This window comes from Nymphaea colorata, chromosome 2 (genome assembly GCF_008831285.2).
Source record: "Nymphaea colorata isolate Beijing-Zhang1983 chromosome 2, ASM883128v2, whole genome shotgun sequence".
NCBI classification, from domain to species: Eukaryota; Viridiplantae; Streptophyta; class Magnoliopsida; order Nymphaeales; family Nymphaeaceae; genus Nymphaea; species Nymphaea colorata.
The window spans coordinates 3,217,109-3,241,723 of record NC_045139.1 but is presented as its reverse complement, the minus strand read 5'-3'; the positions used below and the strand labels follow the sequence as shown (position 1 = coordinate 3,241,723).

Genomic DNA, 24,615 nt, shown 5'->3' with positions numbered 1-24,615 from the left:
CATTTAATTTAATTATAAAAAAAAAACAAAGTTTGACATTTGCTTTTTCCTTGTTAGTTGAATTAGGTGATTGCTCACATCAACAACAATCCAAACCCTCTGTCGCAGTTTGCAAACGGCAAGTTTTGACGAGGCCAAGATTTTCTTTAGCACACGTCACCAAGAATATGCAGGTGCTCAATTGCTTCTGCATTCATCCCAGACGTACATAAATAGCTGGCTCTCTGATCTCTTTCTACCATCTTCTCCTTACCATGTGCTGAATCATTCCTCACCAGGCATAAGCACCATGCAATTGACAAGCTCCAGCAGTCCTATAGCCATTAGGCTGCCCATTTCTGGCCGACCACTTAGGCCGCCGTCCGGTCACCAGCGTTGCTGGATTCTTGCTGCATCAAGGGATGCAGATAACCGGGAGTTCGGCGGCCGGATGGTCGACGAGAACAAGCTTGTGCTGGGGAGAAGGATTCAAGAGATGAAGATGGTGGAGAGGAACTATGAAGCCCCTGCTGGTTGGGCGGATTGGGAGAAGAAATACCATGTTGCTTATGCTTCTCATGTATGTGAAGGGGTGGGGCTGTTACAGAGGTTCTTGATCAGCACAAGGCCGAGTGTGGGTGTGGACATGTTTGCTCTGGTGGGCTTGAGCCTACCCACTGCAGCTTCTGTGGTTCTCTTCAATTTGATTGCAGCCTGCAACTGGATTCTCGGTCTCCCTCTTCATCGCTAGGAAACTAAATCGGTGGAGCTACTTCTGAATTCTCAGATCTATATGTTATTCTTTTCTTGATGTATGTTAATCTCTGAGAGACAACCAATCTCTGAGAGATGGTGCTTAACTGCTCATTTTTTCCGTGTGTTTTATAACCTTCGATCTGATATGGTCTTAATTCATCATTGAAGTTCATGGATTAATTTGAAGCAACAATGGGAACCTCAAATGACTATCTCAACTCAGAATCGAGATTCTCAGTTCAGTAAAACATACATTTTTGTGTGGATTTCTTCAAACATCAAAGGAAAAATGCATGCCATATTAAATCCGGTGTGGATCTAAGAATCTTCGGCATCAAAGGGAACTAGTTCTTCACCAGGCTTCCCATGAGCTTTTCTGTTACCTGCACTCAAGATCTCAGGTGTACATTGGGGAAGAAGCTTCACCATCTGAGCCTCCTTTTCGTTAATGATGCTTCTGCTTGTCGCTATAGATTAATTAAGGACTTCTTCAATGGTACCCGTATGTCTAGTGCTTTCCGACGCGGAAACTTCGTATGGCTGAAGGTCGTTGTCACTGTGATAGGATTTGTTGTAGGTTTTGCTCTCAGAAGAGAAAATCTCAAGCAATCTTCAGTCTTTTTAATGAAACCTAACCCTAGCTGGTCCATTACGACATTAATATGATAGAGAAAGCATGCCAACATCAAAATTTATTTTTCTCACATGATGAAATTAAATGATAAGATTGGTTCTTTATGGAAGTGATCTTATCTTTGGTCAAAAGGACTAATTCAGGAAAGCATCTTTTCACATAAAAGAGAAAGCATAATTGAACATGGTTATATTCGCATCCTGCATGGGTTCCTATGCATGCCATGCACTCATAAAAGTAGGCTGGTGGTACAATTGTCATGCCCTGCACACAACTCCTCTAATTAGAAGGCTTCTTAAACGTACCAGATTATTCCATAAAACTGCCCATTTCACCATCAATAACAAATTTTTTAGCTCACTAAAAGACACTTGAATCATCGCTGCTGCAGGAAAAGGAAAGAGCTAGTAAAATGTTATGATCCAAAAAGGTAATTGGCAGTTCACTGGAGCGAAAGTCATCCACTTCTCTCTACTCACCAAACACTCGTTGTAGTAGGGTCCAACCCTCAGCACATGGTTGTTATGTAAACTGAGTGGCACATAAATTCGCTCTTCGCTCAAAAGTCAATGGAGTGGCACATAAATTCGCTCTTCGCTCAAAAGTCAATGGTTGCTTCGGGGCCTCGGTGAAATTGTGATTGAATAACGAGAGTTGATAATAACCACGAGAAATAGCCATCACCATGGTAGGTACACTTGAAAAAGGGGAGTTCAAAGGTAAATAGAACTCATCAATTGCCTTGTAAATATTATGCATTAATAGGTTTGAAACCAGAGTTTGAATAAATACTTTAAACTGGTACTCATGTTTGAATATTCTTGATTTAGCTGTTTACCACAAGTCAGCCAACTGGAATTTACACCTAAAGAAAAGAAACTTTATCAAGAACAATCTTAAGAGGTATTAGAACTCCTTGGATCGGGCATGTTGTTTCACTAATAAAAGTTAGATGCTTCCTGGTAGGATTCTTTTATACATTTATTTAATTAATTTGAATTTTTAGATTTTTTTTGGTACCTTGAAGTAGTCAATTAGGCTTCCTCGATCAATTTTAGTTGAGTTTGGTGTTGCTCACACATACCCATCTATGTCCTTCATAGTGAAGCCAGAGAATCGATTGTTCTCGACATCTTTATCCGGGGTAATCAATTCAAGAGTAATGTCTATTTTTGATATTTTTTGGCTTAAACATCTTTTTTATTCTAAATACAGTGTTGTGTTTAAGAAAATATTGAAGACTTGATCTTTTAAATTCTTAAGAAAGTTTTTGAAGAATAATTGGAGAATGTAAAACATTTTGATTTGAGTAATTTTGAATTGAAACATCTTTATAAATATCATTTGGAAACCTTTGAAGATCACTTTTGAAAATCACTTTAGTATTTACTTAAAACTTTAAGTAAGTTTGAGATTTTACTCTAATTTGGTAACTACTTAATTATTGCTTCATTTCATCTTGCTTAAATTTTTTTAAAGATGTGTTCATGATCATTTGTGATATTAAGTGAATATGAATGCATAAATGCATTGATCCTACATTATTAAAAGGAAATCATTCATTCATATCATGATATTCCTTTAAGAGCATTCCTATCACCATATATATATATAAGTATTTTATTTTATAATTGTCATGAATATTTTTAAAGAAAAAGAAAAGTTTTTTAAAATAGAATAAGGTTGTAGAACATCAAACATGAATCTAATATTGTATCATTACTTGAGTTTTAGTTTTGATGAAGTCAGTAAATAAAAAGATTTTGGAAAAAAATATTCAATAGAATGAAAAAAATGAAAGACTTGATCACAAGAGTGATATAAAGAAAGAGGAAGAGAACGAGATCTTAAAAATTACAAAATCAAAGATTTCAAAGATATATATATATATATATATATAAAGATTTTGAAGAAAAATATTCAAGAGAATGAAAAAAAATGAAAGACTTGATCTAAAAAGTGATATAGAAAAAGAGGAAAAGAAAGACATCTTGAAATCATAAAATCAAATATTTTAAAAGAGAGAGGTATGTATATATATATATATATATATATACTCACACACATATGGGTACGTATATGAAAGCTTATGAAAATGAGGTTTAAATCAAATAGATATGAGAAGGAGATTTTAGAAAGAGAGAGAAAGAAAGAGATTTTAAAAAGAAAAAAAAAAAGAAAATGGAACACACATATGTGTATTCATTTATAAATGTATGTGTATAAGAATTTGAAAAAAAACATGTTAAATCATAAAAAGAAAAAAACAATGAAAACATATATAACATATATATATATATATATATATATATATATATATATATATATATATATATATATATATATATATATATATATATATATATATATATATATATATATATATATATATATGTATGTCTTTATGATAATGAAAATCAAGAAATGACTTGAAAATATCCAACTTCGATGTTTATGTAGGCCGGAGAGAAATTTGGACTCATGCAAGGGCGTAAGCTAAATTTTCAAACATGCATTAAAGATGGTTCGTGCTTTCGAAAATCTTTTAGAAAATATGGATTTAAATATTTTTGTATATGAACATAAAAAGCATTATTAGTTTGTTTGCGACATCAAAATATATTTCTTCCACCATGGGTATGAAAGAAAATGAAACATACATGAAATAAAGAGCAACGTAAAAGGGTACTCATTAGGGTTCCTAATCGGGTGATTGAGAGAAAAACTAAGTACAAGAATAACATAAAAATGTATATTAACATGTACATATTTGTGAAATACTTTCTCGAGTTGAACAAATATCAACCTCAAAATCAATATAATAACAAAAAGATATTAACCCAAACATTCATTCTCACCATGCATTTGTTCACCATTCATTCTCACCTTTCTTTTACGGCCATAAGGAGGTGGCAAGAGAAAAAGAAAATAGATGAAAGTAAGAGGAGGACTACATACCCGAATATGAATGATATGAGAAATTAACCCTCTTCTGAATGATCTTGGAATTGCCTTGGATGAAGCTCCAAGATGATGAACCCCTCAAGAAATCTCTTTGTGCTCCTTTGAAAAATTTGAACTTGGAAAATGTTTGCTCTCAAGGTTGGAGAAGAAGAGAGAAATGGAAAGCAAAAACAAAAGAAGATTTAAATTTTCAAGTGAGAAAGCACAAAAGGTTGCCCAAGGGTTGGCTCCTCCCCAATAGAGAAGATTGTAGGGGTATTTATAGAGAGTTTTGAAGCTAAAACTCAAAATTTTTCAATTCTTTTGAATTTATAACAAGATTTTCATGTAATTTCAAATTTTTTTGAATTATTTTTTAAATTTTTTTAAGAAAAATAGGTTTTGACGAAGTGAGATTGACCATTAGCCCTGCAATACCCATTTGGGGTGTGGGCTGGGCTAATGCCCACCAACATGCCCAAAACCGCACCTTGGGAGGCGGTTTTAGCATGGAAATGGGGCCTGCACTATGTGCAGGCCCACAGCGTTGTGTAGTGCACGTTTGCATGTGATTTTATATCGCACGGTCACATGACATCTTGTCGCACGAGCACCCTTTCTTTTTAAACAAAATAGTATGATATAAAAGTAGTACGAAACGAAATAAAATAAAATAAAATGAGTAGATGAATGAATAAAAAGGGTTGTTCATTTAAAAAGCATACAAGCAGATATATATATATATATATATATATATATATATATATATATATATATATATATATATATATATATATATATATATATATATATATATATATATATATATATTTATATTTATATATTTTGTTTAAAATGGGTATGAAATTGGTTTTTGTTACAAATGGGTGGTCAACACCATTTCGAGTAACTTCGAACTCGTTTTAAATTCGAATTGGGTTCAATTGGTCGACGATGTGTTCTAGCATGCAGTTTAGGCTTAAAAACACATTTTGGTGTGATAACGAAACATAAAACAAAGGGAAGCATTGTGCACACGCGTGCGGCGCTCATAAATTTAAATTTTGTCGTTTTGAAGTTGATTTTGGATTTTGAGTTTGAAATTCTTGATTTGGATCTGACCTTGGGTTTTGAATCAAATTTGGATCCGAGATTTAGAGTTTAGATTTGATTCTCACGTCCAAAGTTGGCTTTCAATTTGAGTTTTGTGTTTGGGATCGGATAAAGGTTTAGAGATTCATTTTGGTTCGAATAGTTGCGAACTTGTACTGGGTTTAGGATTTAAATCCAAATAATAAAATATACTCTTTTTTTGGAAAATTTAGGGTGATAACAGGCGCTTAATTTTTTTTTCCACATAAATGTTATATGGTTTTTGCCAAAAGAAAATTTGAAAATTTGTGAATATTTCATGGGAAAAAGAAAAAATATTTCAAGAATCTTTTTATTGATCGATGTTTGATGCAAGGGGGTACGGTGAAAAACAAATTTTCCAACTAACAAAACCTGGAAAGCTTTTTCCTAAACATCTAACACTCCCTTCGATGTGTGAATTTTTTCGAATATTAGGTTAGTCTTGTAAAGTAGTATATATTGTTTAGATGCCGCTTTGTTGAGTAAACGATAATATTTGATTAATTATTGTATACATAGATGGCTTGCATAATTGGAAAATTTGTTCAATTTCTTCATTCTATTTGTCATTGTCCATTTCAACCATCTGTTTTCCTTCAAGAGATCCATCTAACGTTGCTTTAAAGCCAACCGACTTAGAAGAATTTGGTCGGATCTGACCATCGCAATTCGCAAATATCAACAGAAGAATTGGTCCCAATATATGGTGCTGGTTGGATTTGAAGCAAATCCAATTTGAAATACAGCAAAGGCGTCATAACGTAGTAGTGGATTGGTCTTGAAAAGGCAAGAGAAAGTGACGTTTTCTAATAAGGAGTTTCTAGTTGATTTAGCATTGCATTAAAAATTTTAAAGAAAGGGAGAAATGGGAGGCTACTGGATCTACTATTGCATTTATAAAAGAGACAAAAATCAAGGCTACCCTTTCTTACTCATACATTGCTTCTAGTTCAACTCTGGACAGCTTGGACACATCCGTCGATACAATTATTGTTCCAGACCCTTTCTCTAAATGCTCTAGTATCTCCCCAGCATCTCGTCCTTTAAAAGAAAAGCTTTTGGAGCTTCCATCATCATTATCAAAGTCATCTTCTGCGAGCCTCGTCTCAAAGAGGACATGGTCGTCTTCCATGACCGCTGTCATGTCTACTGGTGATGAGATGGTGCCATCTAAAATCAGTTTAAGTGAGGAGCACCTTTCCCGAGAGCAAAATCTCACGTCTGGAAACAAGAAAGACATGCTTTGCTGACCGCTATGAGGCCCACCAAGGATATTCCCTCCCATCTTGAATCTCCATAAGCGTCGAAACAGTGCTAGCAGAAACAACCGAAAGCTGCCTCTCATTATTCCTTAAGAATGAGAAGTAAATAAAGAGCAAAAACAAAAACAAAAATGAAGGAAGACGACTTAATTATTTATTGTATATTCTCCTTAAGGCAATAAAATGACCGACTGATAAAAAGATAATCCAAGTGAAAAATGCTCTAGTATATTAACAAATGTTGAAAACTCTGTCGTGTGTGATGACAAAGTGAAAAGCAAGTTGAGACAGTCGGAACAAGTCAAGAAACCATCGCACAAAACAAGTACAAAAAACACAGTCGTATAATAAAAAAGAAAATAAATTAAACAAGGGGAAAGAATGGCCTTTTTAGAAAGATTAAAATGCCCTTAACAAATGACGCATTGGCTTATGAAGGAACACATGACAAAACTTCAAAGAAAGGGCATATCGGGCATATATAATATATATATATATACATACGTACCATAAACACTTTGTTCTTGAAATCATTGCTAAGGATGCTGCACTGTATCCCACCACTTGGCCCTGGCAATTCCAGATCCCAAATATTTTCTGCAATGGTTTCAAAGCCAGGAATGCATTCGAGCGAGTTGCAGCCCCCAAGAGATAATTTCCCTAGATGTTGCAAATTTGAAAAGTCTGGTAAGGCTCTCAAATTGGTGCAGTTGGAAAAATTAAGCGTTCGTAGAACAGAGGAGGAAAGGTGAGGAATAGTGTGAAGCTGCTTGCATCCGGATACATTAAGCATTTTAAGTCTAGAGAAGCTGCTTATACATGAAGGAAGGCTCTTGAAATTGCTCCCTGACAAGTCCAACTCTTTCAATGATGTCAAGTGTGACAGCCCAGAGAGAAGAACATCGTTTTGCGTAATATTGCTCAATTTCAGATGCTCCAGATTTGTGAAGCACCCAAGCCATGGAGGGAGTTCTACAATTCCTGTTTCCGAAAGATCCAAGCTGCACCTGATGTTCTTGAATCTGCTAAGCGATAACTCCCGAAGTCCTCCCAATGATGCATCATGGTCGATGGACTTTACATTTTTTTGTTCATGGATGGAGGAAGTCACTGGCTCCAACTGAATGCATCTTACCCTTAACCAGATCTCAATGTGTTCCCATGAGCACATCTCATCAATGTATGGGGGAATATTGTGGCAGTCCAATGCAAAGGTGCGGAGTTGTTTCAATTGTCCAATCCACTTAGGCAGGGCTTTGAGGGACAGACATTTTATTTCCAAGCACTCAAGCTCTTGCAATTGTGCTATACAATCTGGCAACGCTTCAATTTGATCATCCGTGATAACAAGTCTTTGCACTGAATGTAAATGAGAAGACGACAGAGCTGTCACCAACTCGGAACATGAGCTTGAAATCTCCCACTCAGACACCGTCAATTTGCCCCTGCCGGGGCAGGACTTCTCTAATTCAAAATATAGTTGAGGCAGCTTCTCTATTGAAGTCAGTATGCTCTTTATTCCGGTTTCACGAAGACCAAGGTTCTCGAGCAACTCCATTCTCCTTAATTTTTCCGGTGAAGAGGAGAGGTCGAAATGCTGACTAAGCTTAAGCCATTGCAGCGAAGTTAAATGACATATGGTGTGGGGAAGTCCCTCCAATGCGTTGCATCCTGTTATCAGTAGAACCTTTAAGTTCTCAAGAGTCCCGACCGAGTCATGAACTTCAGTCAGCATCTCACAATTTCTTAGAGTCAACTCCTCTAAGTAAGGGGCAAAACAAAAATCTGGCATAACAGTTATTTGCTTGGCACAGAGATCAAGTTTCTTTAATTTCTTCATCACCTGCACAATACTCCTATTAGTTTTTCCTTTTTTCATTTTTCTTCAAATAAAAATAAATATGAAAATAAGTGGGCGAAATAAATCACTGTTTATCTTTTTTTTTTTTTGTTCTGCAAATTATAAATTCCCAACTGTATATTTGCCATAATTTTATAAAAAATGCCTCGCTGTCTCGTTTAAATCCCCAAAACACAAGGGAAACTTAAAAGATCAATCAAGTGAATCGAATGGAAATCATATTTATTTTTTCAAAAAAAAGGAAATCAAAAGTATTTAAAGATTTACAAGCAACACCCAACCGCAAATATAATTATTATATAATTATTTTAATTTTATTGAAGCAACTTAAACCTTTTCCGTTGTTATTAAAAATATTCATAAGTATGTTCCTAATAGGCAATTATTCAATTAGCTAGTGAATAATTACCATAACACACTAAATAATTGGTCTTGGAAAATGTACCTATTTTTCTGAATACAGAGTCCTCAATCTAACTTTCTAGCATCAATAATAAAAGCAAATATCGAATTAATGATATTATTTGGTATTAAGATTGACCATGAGATCTATTAGTATTTCAGTCATTTATGATCCGATCCGAGTTTAGCTATTAGGTATTTCGGTCATTTTCCGTTTTGGCTACTAATGAACCTCTTGTATGCTTTCTAAAATTTTGCTACTTCATTTTAGTTGTGCAAGTGAAAATATAAAGGTTTGTAAATGTTTCAAAATGACACAAATGTTGTACCCTATTTTGCAATTTTAGGCAAAGGTGGAATTATATATATCTTGAAAAAATATTAGGCCTTTTGGGGGATTATGTTAGAAAGGCAAAAAAAAAAAAAAAAATTGAAACACGATTCATTGCTTACAGTACTCTTGCTGCTCTGATCCTTAGAGAAGCTTCGCAATTGTCCAGTGATAGAAGGCACTTTTTTGACATTCTTGCAGCTACCTGCTGTTGAAGTCCCAAGTGTTGTAGACGGAAAAGGTAGAGGTTCAAACTCAAGACACTCTACCTTCAGGCTTTCAAGGCTCTCCAACAAATATATCCAGTCAAATAATGCGAGAGTATGACATTTTAGTGTCAAATCCTTAAGGTCTTTTAGTTGCCCAATGGAATCGGGTAGAGCTTTCAACATCTTGCATCTTAGTGTCAAAAACTTAACATGCTCGAACCGTCCAATAGAATCCGTCAACTTCTCAATTCTCTCATTTGTGAAACAAAGCTTATGTACTGATTTACAGCAAGATATGTGCAATGCATCCATGAACTCCCAAGATGTTGATGCCCTCAATGATCTCCTGGGCAATGCATCCATGGACTTCAGCTCAAAAAAATCATTATTAGACAATCCATTGAAGAGGCTGCATATAAGTGACTCAGGTATGCTCTTTAGAGATTGGCAGTTCTTTATGGATAGACTCCGTAGGCTGGTCGCTAATTTGGCCATCAAATCTGTAGGTAAGCTCCTAATTCCAGTTCTATCAAGACATAGCTCCTCCAGCAACTCCATGTGATCTACCAATTGTTCAGGCAAAAATGAAAGCTTTATGCATCCCATGAGATCAAGACTTTTAAGGGAACGTAATTCACATATGTTGTCTGGTAATCTCTCCAACATAGTGCATCCTGTTATCTTTAGAAATTGTAACTTCTTAAGGCTCCCAATTGACTCATGGACTTCAATTAGCTCCTTGCAATTCATGAGCACCAACTTCTCCAAGCAAGGGAGATAAGAGAAGCTAGGGGTGACGTTCATTGGGTCACCATCAAGATTGAGGATCTTCAAATTCTCAAACACCTAAAAAGAGAAAATTCTTTATTACTATGAATTGTTTTCAAGGTTCTTAAACCACAAAAAAAAACAAAGCATAGATGTACATGCTTAAGAAAACAAGTAGGTATTGATTCAACTTACGAATGGAATTCTCGGAGTGTTAAAGTGATCAGCAGGAACCTTCAACTCCATAATTTTGCAGCCTCTTAGTTCTAAAGACTCAAGCTTGCTCGACGATCCAATCCAATCTGGTAGGACTTGCATTTTCTTGGACTTTAAAGTTAGGTGCTTTAGATTTTGTGTCTTTTTGTTAAAGGAAGAAACATATTCAAGGACAGCACATTTTAATACCAATTTTTCAATACTTGCCAATGGTAGAGCATCATCAACTAATATGTGGTTATCGCTATACACCTCGAGAACCTTCAGTTTCAGAAGTTGCCCAATCCCAGTAGGCAATGATTTGAGGGACCTACAATTCAATATCAATGACTCGAGGTTATCCCACCTTCTGAAGGTCTCTGTCAACTCGTCAACTGTGTTGTCAATCAACTTGAGTTGAGTTTTCTTTCGGCAACATGGATCAGGCAACACATCAAGGACATAGGCAGACCAACATATTAGCTCACTTACAACCACTATGTCATTTGGATGTGAGGCAATTGTAATCTCTCTAATATTTTTTCCAATAAGCAAGTGTTCCAAAATGTGCAACTTTCTCACGAAATCTGGCAAGCTTTTAATATGTCTCGACGTGGTGCGAAGGTCAAGGTGTTTTAGAGATGTCATGTTCCCTAATTGCTTTGGCAAATAAAGAAGCTTTTTACAATTATGAAGAGAAAGGAACTCGAGGGAAGTTAATTGGCAAATGGTGTCAGGAAGTTTCTCCAACTCCCCACAACCTGTCAAGCTTATCCATACCAAACTCTTGAGTTGCCCCACCGATTCATGAACTTCAACCAACCCTCTGCATTCTTCAAATGTCAATTTCACCAAGCAAGGCATCACGGAGAAATCAGGGGTTATGGTTATTCTCGTCCAACTGAGGTCAAGAACCTTCAAGTTATCAAAGACCTGGTGAAGCAGATTGACCAAGAGAAGGAAATTGGTCATATGAACTTCAAATGAATATTCTATGACGGTAAAAAAAAAAAATTGATCACCATGCTTCTTGAAATGCATTTATCAAGTAGAACATTAGCCATATCGTCATTATCATGTAGATCAAGGACAGTAACCTCCTTAGGTATAGAGACAGATGTCGGCATCCAGAAATGATGGCAGTTTGGCAATCCCAACCATTTCAAGTCCTCGGGTAAATGTAGGAAACCTTTAAATATTTCATCTTGAACATGAAACAGCCTCAACCGATCCATTTCTTGGAGGCGTGGAGCACTAATATCAGATGCACTTTTTCCTCCTTGAAACATGATCCCTTCAATGCTTGTAGCAGTTGGTACCTGACACAAGCAACCTTGGCTCAATCATACTTGTGTCTCTCAAGCTCAATTTTGGGTTCTAGCTACAAGCTTCAAAAAAATGGTAGAGAAGCAGTACTCAAATTCTTCTATGTAGAATAAAGGGCAAAAGTATCTTGTTTTTAAAGTAAAAGCTGGTATGCAACACAACGGTTCAAATAATAAAGAAGCTTATATACCCTCTGTTTTCGCAAAGTCTTTATTACTTTGGGATTGTTCCACAGCCGGCTACATGGCTTCCCTTCTTTCTCTTCATCTTCAACAACTTTCCGTCCCATATCTCTTATCTGGTCATGCATTTCAAAACACCACTCCCCAACCTCTGCCTGCAAAGAATCATAGTCTCTTTTCCATTTATTAATTTTTATGAGAGACTTATGCTTTAGGACATTAATTGCATGCTCTGGGTGAAAACCACATTCTTTCCAAAATTGCTTCACATCATCCACTTGAAAGGGAAATTGCTTCACATCGAAGTGGAAATGCCTCATCCTCTTACCAATGAAAAAACATGCGATATCTAAAAACACATTCTTCTCATTTTCATTGAGGCTATCATAACTCAATTTCAGCTTCTCAAAAATTCCTTTGTGCTGGCTATCCTCCAACGGTTTCAAAAACTCTCTCCATTTTTCTGGAGCCTCCATGTCAAAAAACTGTGACCCAAAGACTTCCAGAGCTAATGGCAACCCCTGCGTACTCGACACAGCCTTCTGACACAACTCCACATATTCCTCACTTGGTGGTTTCTCACTCCGAAAGGCGTGGTAGCAGAACAACTTCATAGAATCATCATGGCTTAATCCCGGAAGCTCATAAATCTCATCATCCTTCACTCCATGCTTAGTCAAGGGTTCTGTATCTCTTGTTGTGATTACAATCCTGCTTCCCTCTCTAAACCAATCTCGGCTGCCAACCAATGCACGAAGCTGAACCTTGCTATCGACATCATCAAGAATGATAAGAACTTTCTTCGTGCCGATTTTTCCTTTGATGAGTTGAGTTCCCTTGCTCTCATCTGTAATAGAGTACTGTCCATCAGATCTGAATACGTCCTTAAGCAGCTGTTGTTGAAGTGACACAATCCCGTTAAATTGCTGGGACGCTTCCCTGACATTGGAAATGAAGCTACAAGCCTCAAACTCTGAAGAAATTTTATTGTAGAGAGCTTTGACGAGGGTGGTCTTTCCTATGCCGCCCATTCCATGGATGCCGATCATCCTAACATCATTAGACTTCATATCCAAATCCAAGGTACTCTCAAGCTCCTCTAGGAAGGATTCATGTCCAACGATATATTCACCCACATCAAGATGACATGGGTTCACTTCATCTAAAATCTTCTTGACAATAATTTGTACAAGCTTGGCCTCGTACCTACCGAGGGGAAAGGAAGAAATTAAAGAAATCAGTCTGCAGAAAAAAGTTCGTGTGTATCTTGAAAGGAATTTTTACATCACAAGTCGGTCAGCCTAATGAAACTATTGTATTATCAACATCGTCATCTACTAAAGCATAGAAAAAGTTTGGCCCATTCACTTAAGTCGATTGAAAGAACATTTTTATCAAATTTCTGCTTTTCTCTTTTGTAATAAAAAGGGGACTGTTTTCTACCAGTTCAACATGTGGTATTTAAGATGCGGTACGTATGGTAACAGAACTAAAAATGCAAACTTCTGGCACTCCTACTGAGTGTGGGTGGTTCAAACTTCAAAGGTCATTTACTGGAGAGAGGAACTGTTCCGTCAAATATATTGACCAAAAGCGTTGGAGCACCAACAGAAATTAAATAATATATGGGACAGAAAATTAAATTATAAGAAACTATGAACGTTTATGCTTGAGATGAGAAATTAATTTATTCATGAGCAATAATGCCTTTTGTTTTATAAATCAAAGATTAATATTTGTTTTCTGAATCTATGTGAAATCATTAAGCCCATAAATATTAGAGATGGTGGTAACCTCACATGAAATCTTTTTGGTTGCTAAAGAGCGCCAATAATATTAGGTTTAAGCCCTCTAATTGAGAATGGGGGTAACATCACATAAAAATTTCTTGGAAATGTGATTAATATTGTTTACCTTTTGGCCATGATAAAATATAATTTGAGAGAGTGCACAACCAAACAAAGAGAAGAGGAAAATGAAAAAGATCATCAAATTAACCGACAAAATTTTCAAAAAAGAAGGAAACCAAAACTAATCATCAACAAAATATCAACAAGAAAAGGTCAAAGAGAGAGACCATGAGAGCATAATCAAATGTTTAAAGTGGAAGAATTACTATCACACATACCCATCTGTCTCCTTTAGAGTGTAGCCAGAGATATTTCCCACTTTTCTTAACGCTTCCTTCCACTTTCCCGTCTCCTGCATCACCGTCTCATCGGATTCATGCTTCTTAAATCCAGAAGCAAAGTCACCACTCTGACTCTTAACATCAGAGGGATCCACATCAAAGAACACAGGGATCACCCTTTTGTTGCACTCCACTACTTTGGTGAGCTCTCGTAAACACCACTTCGAATTAGCATAACCCTTGGAAAAGATGGGAATACAGATTTTAGATTTTTCAATATATCCAAGCAGCTCCCCGATCTTCTCACCCTTTTTCAAGCCCTCACTGTCTCTGAAGGTGGAAACACCACGCAACCGAAGGCCCTCATATAGATGGTCAGTGAATCTCTTCCGAGTGTCTTCACCTCTAAAGCTTAGGAAAACATCAAATTGAGAACTCACCATGGTCCTTGGGGAGGGTAAGGAAGGTGTTGATGGCTTTGGCTCCTCTGGCCCTATGTTTTCCACATGAATCTCATCATTCTGAGGGCTAATAACTATATCTGATGTCGTCTCGGCCTTGAAGCAAACTCTTACTTTGAGAAAGATAACAGTTAGCAGGATCAGCAAGATCATCAATGCTGGAATCACCATCATTTTTCTCCTCCCGCAAGCAGGAAAACGAAAGTGACGCTTTCTCTCACTAGGCGAGTCCAACCGCCTTCTTCTCCGGAGAGTCTTATTCTTCTCCTTGTCGATCGAGGAAGCTGCAGATTCGATAACCGCTCTTCACTCCAAGTCCAAATTATCGCCGACGCCTCCTCTCTGTCGCTGCTGCCCGTTTACTCCAGACCCAGATAGAGAGATAGTGACTGAAACGGATATTTTTCGGATCAACTGTCTATAAACATTTTCATATTTTCCAAATCTGAAACAAAAAAATATATCTTATTTTTCTTATATATCGCACAGAAAATGTCAAAATATAAGCACTTTGAAATTGAAAATTTTGAATACAAGCCAGCCATGGAGTCGTTTCCTCGATGAAAATGAAAAAAAAAAGTGAGGTTTTCTAATAAAGTTTGAACTCCGAAGGGGCTTCCCAAAGGACAAAGTTCTTTTAAAAAAATTTATTTTAAAATGAAATTGAGAAAACATGAGTAGGTGTAAGGAAAAATATAGGAAGACCGGTTTAGTTCACCCAATTGGTTTAAAAATTAAAATGAGAAACCATAATCAGTCTTTTCACTAAAAATTTATGTAACAAAAATTTAATAATTGCTTGTGGCGTCGAATTCCTTTTCATTAGGGTATGCTTTTAATGGATATATTTAAGATATTTTGAAGATAGTTAAGAAGTCACCATTGAAGCTCTTTGGATCTAAGATTCAAGGTGATTTTTATTAGCGATTAAATTTATAGTATATGGGTTTTTATTTTTCATCATAAAAGGGATTTGAAACTGTGCATTGAGATCTACGGGATGTTTAACCAACACGTATCTCCAAGAACAAATCCCAAATAAACTTCCAATCTAAATTCTAATGCCATTTTTAATGCTGGAAATTTTAAATCTATGGATTGACGTGGCGTAGTTTGCTGATCTGGTAAGAAATCTAGCAACCCTTTTTTCTGGACTCCGCTTTTCAATATACCTTCCTTCGCCTTTGGGCACTTGTGCTTTCCTTTTCCTCCGAATGAACTGATGAAGCTGCCTTCCTCATCAGACCACGGACTTTATGGTCGATTCCACTTTTTGTAAAATGCACTTTAATTTTGTAAACGATATTTTATTTGAAATTTGTCAATTTAGTATATATAAAAAAACTGTTCGAGAATATGTATTATATCTAACGCTTATGCTGACCGCGTTTAGCTTTTTAAAGGAAAATTATTTAACTTTGGTGGTTATTTAAATTGCGTAGAGCAGGGTTGGTAAATCTTAAATGAGTTTTGGTGTATATATATATATATATATATATATATATATATATATATATATATATATATATATATATATATATATATATATATATATATATATATATATATATTGCTGCAAGACATGAGCATTTATTGTATGAATGTTATGTATATATTAATTATTTATGCTGCTAGCATGCACTATATATGATTATGCACAATTATGAGAGGAAATGTCCTTAAGAATTGGTATCTTGCTAATTTTATTTCCATAGAAAGTATAATCAAAATTCTAAAGTATTCAATTTCGTTGTAAATATATAGATTTCCAAATGCAATTACTCAAGATATTATGTATGTTTTCTCACTCATTATTTGTGCTTCTTCTACTTTAAATTTCTCACTCTGCCACGTTCAGCAGCTTAAAAATTAGTTAATTTTTTTAAAATTAACACTTACCTGAGATAAACTTGGAAAAATGATTCACAAAGCTGGGGGCCTCATTTTCATGATGGCTGAACCAGAACAAACAGCTAGGATTTTTTCTATCGTGTGGTACTTTTTTTTTTCACAAAAAGGTTATAAGGTTTATGTGGAAAGAAAATTTGAAATTTTGCATATATTTTCATGGAAAGAAGAAAAATATATATTTCAAGAATCGGCCCACTCACACTCGCACTGGCAGAGTCAAAGTTTCATTTTGGAGAAAATTTTTCACAATGTTTTAAGTATGTTTTTCAAAATTTTTATACGGGTCAATTGAAAATTCTTGAAAACTATAATATGTAAAATTGTGTTTTTAAAAACCGCTGCTTGAATTCCCACTACACCAACCTGGAAATTTACACCATTTCAGAAAGAGAATAGTAAAAAGGTATTGGATAATATCAAAAAAGAATGCGATGTTTCGTCACTTTTGTATCGACAACAAAGAGAAGACTATTGCGAGCCCCATTTGCTTCATCCCTCGCCAAGTATGCTTCTTTCTTCTCATTATTATGAATTTCTTTATGCATTTGTCTTAGAGGTTACTACCTAAAATTTTCTTTTGTTAATCTTTTACATATTAGAAGTACCATAGATAATGGAGAACCTTGATTGGGCAAGGATGGGTCTTCATGTCTACATGTGGTGTATTTGAATGTCTCATCCGCTCATCACCAGTTTCGACTGATCGCTTCAGTCGTTTGATGTAAGGCCATCGGACAAGTTAAATAAATATATATATATATATATATATATATATATATATATATATTTATTTATTTATTTATTTATAGGTGGTGTGTCGTTCATGTATTGCACGTATCGTGGGATACAGGGCTCGTATCGTACGATACGGGGTGATACACCCTGTATCGTACGATACAGGCTGATTTCGCAGAGACCCATTCGAGATTTACTTGTTCGACTTCTTTGTTCGATATAATATGAGGTTGAAACAATGGTAATATAGGCATATAGCTTAATGTTTACATTTTTTGTACAATATGTGTATATGAAATTATATATTAACAAGTTTTCTCTTATTTAACGTAGAGAATTAGAAAAATCATTAGCAAGGAAGCATACATCTCAGTTCGATCCTATCAGCTTGAAAAATTTTGACGATCTAGAGCCATGGATTGAAGAAGAACCAGCTACAATATTTGATGATGAAGATCTTAAATGCTTCAACCTTGAAGCTGAAGCAACAGAAAGCTTTGTCGATGAAGGAGAGTCTGCTAATGCTGGTGTTGAATATGTTGGTGATGATCTTCCAATTCTTGATGATGAAGATGAAGATGAAGATTATGAATGATGAATCATGAATGAGAGTCAAGTCAAGAGTGTTTTCATTTTATATGTGTCGAACGACTTAAGAGTTGTGAATCTATGGTTGTTGAACACTTGAATGTTTTATCACTATATGGCTTATGTTTTGTTGAATGATATTGTTATGAATTTTGATGTCTATGAATGATGAATGCGTAAGTTTATAGCAATAATAAGTCTATCATTATCTCAAACATGTTTTCTATGAAGAATTTATTATTTTTAATTTTTTCTGATTTTTTTATGAATTTTCTGATTTTTTAAAAAAAAAAATCTGATTTATTAATAATTTTTTAAAAAAATTACGATACGGTTACGATACGACGTATCTTAAAGCCCGACCGATACGGCTTATGATACGCGTTTTACAACATTGGTATTTTTAGTGATAGATTTTTAATTTTCAGTTATTCATCTGACATATTTCAATTATATGTGTGTGTGTGAGCCCTGCTTTGAATCAAGCTAGCCGGGCCCGGCTCATACCTGATTTGGAATGGTGCCATGTGGAGTTGTCATGCCTTTCAATTCAAATTCCCTTTCTAAGGATGCAATGGTTCAGCTAATACATAGAAGGCAAGATTCATTACAGTTCAAAGAATAGTGAAGCTGCTTCTATCCTAGATCTAGTCCACTAGCTCTCCTATGATTCACCAAGTAAAGTTTATTTGCATTGTTCTACTGAAATCCACATATCTAGTCCTTCTTCTGGATCCACTCTGTGCATAATGTGGATAAAAACCTGATCAAAGCATATGCGATGTCTGATGTCTGATATTGAGTTTGATCCTGCTCTAAAGCCTGACGCAGTATTCAAGCCACATCCGTCAAACTGAGAACAACATGTTCTCTTCGCCATGTTGTACCTCCTGTTCGATGCATTTCCCTCTACAGGAGCAGGGGGGCGCGCAGAAATGAAATCATGGAAAAGGTCATCATCTATAAATATAAAATGACAAATAACCATCAAGTAAATACATTCACATAAATATCATATTTCATCTGAACCGTCAGATTTCAGCGCAATCAGACGGTCCAGATATCATCACAAATATGTGAACATATGATAAATAAATATTGCATATGGTAAAAGGTATATATATGTTATATTCTTTAGTGGATCTATAAATCGTGACATAATAGAAAAACCACTTACACACGGTTCGATTTGAGACCAGTGGAGAGGTAGGGAAGGTCCAAAAGCTGTAGTAGTTTGCACTTTTGATGAATTCATACTGAGCCCTCCTGACCGTCCATGCCATGAACAACTTGGACTTTGATTTCCTATCTTCATTCATGTAGGCGTCTACACTATATATATATATATATATATATATATATATATATATATATATATATATATATAACTTCTTGAAAGAGTCGAAAAGATTCAAGAGGCTGTGAGTCTCCTTTTAAAATTCGGTAGATTTTTCCACCACCCACTAGTCCTCCCTAAAGATAAGAGTGCCTGCCATTGTGTAATGCATCAAATCTAATAAGTTGAATAATGTTGCGTGCTCACTTCCCAAGCTGTTTTTCCAAGGGCGTTAGGTGCTTGGATAGTAGCTCACTATGTAAGTTAGTTGATGTGAGTTCTTATACTCATTTTTTTATAAGTTTCATGTCAACCATTTATGGAAGTGTATTATTTAAAGTCTCCTTGGTGCATACTTTACATTATTGCTTAGTTAAGTTCACTTAAGTTTATTATTGAGAATTCTTGTAGACGTCCTTGTCAGTTTTTTTCTATATAAATTGTTTGAGTTTGAATCTAAGTTATACGTATATGATATGGACAAATAATGAGACATGCATGGCCAACGGAGTGGCCACATTTTTCAACAAAAAGATTAGGGAAATTAATATGGTTGTTGGACTCACCTTTTTCTTACGATTTCAGAAGCGAGAATATTTTTGCAACTTTGCAATATTAAAATTAAGTCACATTTTTCACGAAAACTGTGGAATAAAGTCGTGAATCTAACTATACTTAGGTCTAGCTTCACAGAAGAGCTGGGCTGTAGCTCCACTACTTACTAGGGCTTCGTATACCAAACTTGATATCAAACTTAATATGAACCCCACGAGTCATCAGCTATAAGAAGGTCAAACCAAGGGCAGAACTAAAAAATTCTGGCTAAGTGGCACTAGTTATATTTTTTTTTATTTTTAAAAGATGCCAACATATAAATGAATAAAATTTTCTTAATACATCAATATAAAAATAAAAAATAAAAATTGTGGTTTGTGAGGGCAATTGCCCACCATCTCCACAGCCTCTGCTTCGGGGTCCGGGGTCAAAACAACAAACCAAGTTGTTTTTTTTAAGATACTGAGTTACTCAGGAAGGAGAAAGAAAGAGAAAGAGTGAAACAGAAGATCAGCTTTCCTTAAGCATATCTTTTCCTAAGATTTTGCAATGTAAATTTAATTAAAATACCAAAGTTTGGCATTTGCTTTTCCCTTGTTAGTTGAATTAGGTGATTGCTCACATCAAGAACAATCCAAATCCTTTGTCGCACTTTGCAAACGGCACGTTTCGACGAGGCCAAGATTTTCATTAGCACGTCACCAAGAATATGCAGGTGCTCAATTGCTTCTGCATTCATCCCAGACCTACATAAATAGCAGGCTCTTGATCTCTTTCTACCATCTTCTCCTTCCCATCTGCTGAACTGTTCCTCACCAGGTATAAGCACCATGCAAATGACAAGCTCCAGCAGTCCTATAGCCATTAGGCTGCCCATTTCTGGCCGACCTCTTAAGCCGCCGTCCGGTCACCGGCGTTGCCGGATTATTGCTGCATCAAGGGATGCGGATAACGGGAAGTTCGGTGGCCGGATTGTCGACGAGAACATGTTTGTGCTGAGGAGGAGGATTCATGAGATGAAGATGGTGGAGAGGAACTATGAATCCCCTGCTGGTGGGGCGGATTGGGAGAAGAAATACCATGTTGCTTATGCTTCTCAAGTATGTGAAGGGGTGGGGCTGTTACAGAGGTTCTTGATCAGCACAAGGCCGAGTGTGGGTGTGGGCATGTTGGCGATGGTGGGCTTGAGCCTACCCACTGCAGCTTCTGTGGTTCTCTTCAATTTGATCGGAGCCTGCAACTGGATTCTCAGTCTCCCTCTTCATCGCTAGGAAACCAAATCGGTGGAGTTAGTTACGAATTCTCAGATCTGTTTATTATTCTTTTCATGATGAATTAAACTCTGAGAGACGACCTTATGCGAAAAAGGATGGTGCTTAACTGCTTATTTTTTCCGTGTGTTCGATAACCTTCGATCTGATATGGTCTTAATTCATCATTGAAGTTCATGGATTAATTTAAGCAACAATGGGAACCTCAAATGACCATCTCAACTCAGAATCGAGATTCTCAGTTTGATAAAAACATACATTTTTGTGTGGATTTCTTCAAACATCAAAGGAAAAATGCATGCCATATTAAATCCTGTGTCGATCTTAGAATCTTCGCCATCAAAGGCAACTAGTTCTTCACCGAGCTTCCCACATGGAGCTGTTCTGTTACCTGCACTCAAGATCAGGTGTACATTGGGGAAGAAGCTTCACCATCAAAGGCTCCTTTTCTTTAATGGTGCTTCTGCTTGTCGCCATAGATTAATTAAGGACTTCTTCAATGGTACCTGTATGTTTATTGCTTTCCGACGCTGAAACTTTGTATGGTGGAAGGTCGTTGTCACTGTGATAGGATTTGTTGCAGGTTTTGCCCTCAGAAGAGTGAAAATCTCGTGCAATCTTCAGTCTTCTTAATGGAACCAAACCTTAGCTGGTCCATTACGGCATTAATATGATAGAGTAAGCATGCCAACGTCAAAATTTATTTTCCCCACTTCATGAAATTAAATGTGAAGATTGGTTCTTTATGGAAGTAGTCCTATCTTCCAAAAATACATGAATTCAGAAAAAAGCATCCTCTTCTTCACATCAAAGAGAATTGAACATTGTTATATTTCTATCATGAATGAACAGGTTCATGTGCATGCCATGTACTCATAAAAGTGAGCTAGGGACCCAATGCAAATAAGTTGGCATGCCTTGCACAAAACTCCTTTAATTCAAAGGCACCTTAAAAATACCAGACTATTCCATAAAAGTGCCCATTTCATCGTCATAACTAGAGGTGAACAGTGAGTCAGCTAGCTTGTGAACGAGTTTGAGCAGAGTCATTCGCTTAACAAATCGAGCTCGAGTTCATGAGTGGACTTATTCAAATAATCGAGTTGAATTCAAGCTCAACATGTAACTACTAAGTCGAGCTTGAACGTTAATCAAGTTTGTCGATCCTTAATCAAGTCCAAATATTCAAACGAGTTTACGAGTTTGTCGAGCCTTAATCAAGTTGATCTATCCAAATGAGTTTACAAGTTTGTCAAGCCTTAATCGAGTCGAGGTCGAGCTCAACAGGTAATGATGAATATCAATTCTATTCAAACGAGTTTGTCATGCCTTAATAGAATCCAACTCGAGTTCAACAGGTAACTACCGAATCGAGCTCGAGCTGCTTCAATCGAGTTATTCTCAAACTCGAGCGGAGTCGAACTCGAGGTTTCATTAGTCGAGCTGAGCTTGAGCTGACTGAACTCGAGCTCGACTCGACTCATGTTCACCCCTAGTCATAACAAATTTTTTAGCTCACTAAAAGACATTTGAGTCATCGCTGGTGCAGGAAAAGAAAAGAGCTAGTAAAATGTACCATAATCCAAGAAGGTAATTGGCAATTTATTAGAGTCAAAACCATCCACTTCTCTTTATCCACGAAACACTCGTTGTAGAAGGGTCCACCCCTCAGCACATGCTTGTTCTCTACACAGAGTGGCATATAGAATTCCCTCTCTACTCAAAAGTCAAGTGCTTCAGAGCCTCGGTGAACTTGTGGTTGAATAATAGGAGTTGATAACCATCAGAAATAGCCTTGAGAAATGTAGGTAGACTTGAAAAAAGTGAGTTCAAAGGTAAATATAACTCATCAATTTCCTTGTAAATATTATGCATTGATAGGTTTGAAGGCAAAGTTTGAATAAATAGCAAAAACTGGTAACTTATGTTTGAATATTTGCTGATTTAGCCGTTTACCACAAGTCAGCCAACTGAAATTTACACCTAAGAAAAAAAAAATTATCAAGAACAATCTTAAGAGGTATTAGATGCTTCCTGGTAAGATTCTTTTATACATTTATTTAATTAAATTCCATTTTTAAATTTTTTTATTTTTTTGGTACTTTGAAGTAGTTAATTAGGCTTCCTCCATCAATTTAAGTAGAGTTTGGTGATGCTCAGATCACGGCCAGTTGAAATAAACTGTCTATGTGGCGGCCATGTGCCGACAAATAATGGTCGTGGCGGCACGCCACGTGTCTGCCAAGAAGCCGCCCACACACACTCGCCCTGGCAGAGTCAAAGTTTCATTTTGGAGAAAATTTTTCACAATGTTTTAAGTATTTTTTTGTCAAAATTTTTACTGGAGTCAAATGAAAATTCTTGAAAACTATAATATGTAAAATCGTGTTATTTAAATTACATGGAATAAGCATGTGAAACAGTAAAAACCGCTGTTTGAATTCCCACTACTACACCAACCTGGAAATTTACACTATTTCCTAAAATTTTAGTTTACGCATTTGACTTAAAGTTTAAGACCTAAAATTTTCTTTTGTAAATTTTCTTTTGTCAGATCCCTCCGCCCCTGCATATACCCTTTGCACCAACATGATGAAAAAGTTCAATGTAGCTATAAAATATCAAGTAAATATGAAAGCACCTACAATCAAATCGTCATAGTTTATATCCGGATACAACTACAAAATAATAACAACTCATGAACATGTGTCAGATTAATTTTTCTTTTAATGACCAACTATAGCATATTGCTTAGTGATATTGTTAACAGTCAGAGTCAGATATAACCCACTGTCGAAATAACCGAGTCTATCATCCTCACATAATTTAAGTTAAACAATAAACTTTTAATGAAGAGAACCACAAACTTAGTTCTATAATGTACTCAAAATCACAAGCTTGGCCGTCCAGCAAGGAATATTCCTTGTCTATGCCTTCATATATATATATACACACATTCATATATATGACATCTTATTAAATGTGTCTAAGTTTAAGATCCACATAAGCCGTTCAATTTTGGAGTTGGTGAGTCAAAATTAAACCTGGAAGGACCACCAGACATTAATGTATCGAGAGTTGCTAGGCATGCATAGCGTAGCCCTTCAAAATGAGCAGGTGAAAGTGACTTTTGGTTAAAGAGAAGGAAAGGTGCATTAAACCCTCACCCTAATTAGTTGTGTATGAAAGACATGGCAATTTCCCTCATCCACGCATGGATGATTCATGGATTTTAGGCAAATATCAGCTAAACTCATTTCTTTATATGGATGCAAAATTAGTGGATTGGATTCAGCGCAACAAAGTGCATGAGTGGTTAGACTGAAATTAGATCTGGCACATGAGGAACTGACAAAATTCTCAAAACAGATCCGGACAACTTGCCACCCTAATTTTGTTGTGTCCATTTTCTATGTCCACTTAGTATGATTTATCAAAAAATTAAGTCTGATTCCCCTTCTGCATTGTTTAATTATCTTGGCAAATAAGTAGTTTGTTTTGGATCGATGTCCATCGGCTTTAACAGAGTTCCTTTGTTTTGGGTGAGTAGGAGTGTTTCATCTTACGCTTAAAGGAGAATCGAAGCTCCCACCCAACATCTCATCACCTTAACATATAGAACTTGCTTTCGGTGCTTCGGGATAC

At 36.0% G+C, this 24,615-nt stretch overlaps 2 protein-coding genes and 1 pseudogene across 2 annotated transcripts; 2 read left to right on the top strand and 1 right to left on the bottom strand.

Annotated features, from left to right (window-relative positions):
- The first annotated feature begins 289 nt into the window (after nt 1-289).
- LOC116249326 (uncharacterized) lies at nt 290-730 on the top strand. Its single transcript, XM_031622574.1, has one exon. The coding sequence runs from the start codon at nt 290-292 to the stop codon at nt 728-730; it is 441 nt and encodes a 146-aa protein (XP_031478434.1).
- A 5,670-nt stretch (nt 731-6,400) lies between these two features.
- On the bottom strand, nt 6,401-14,869 carry LOC116249320 (disease resistance protein RUN1-like; annotated as a pseudogene).
- A 5,579-nt stretch (nt 14,870-20,448) lies between these two features.
- On the top strand, nt 20,449-21,391 carry LOC116248840 (uncharacterized). Its single transcript, XM_031621840.2, has one exon. It carries the CDS (start codon nt 20,530-20,532, stop codon nt 20,968-20,970), a length of 441 nt encoding a protein of 146 aa, XP_031477700.1. The 5' UTR covers nt 20,449-20,529; the 3' UTR covers nt 20,971-21,391.
- Nucleotides 21,392-24,615: the final 3,224 nt, after the last annotated feature.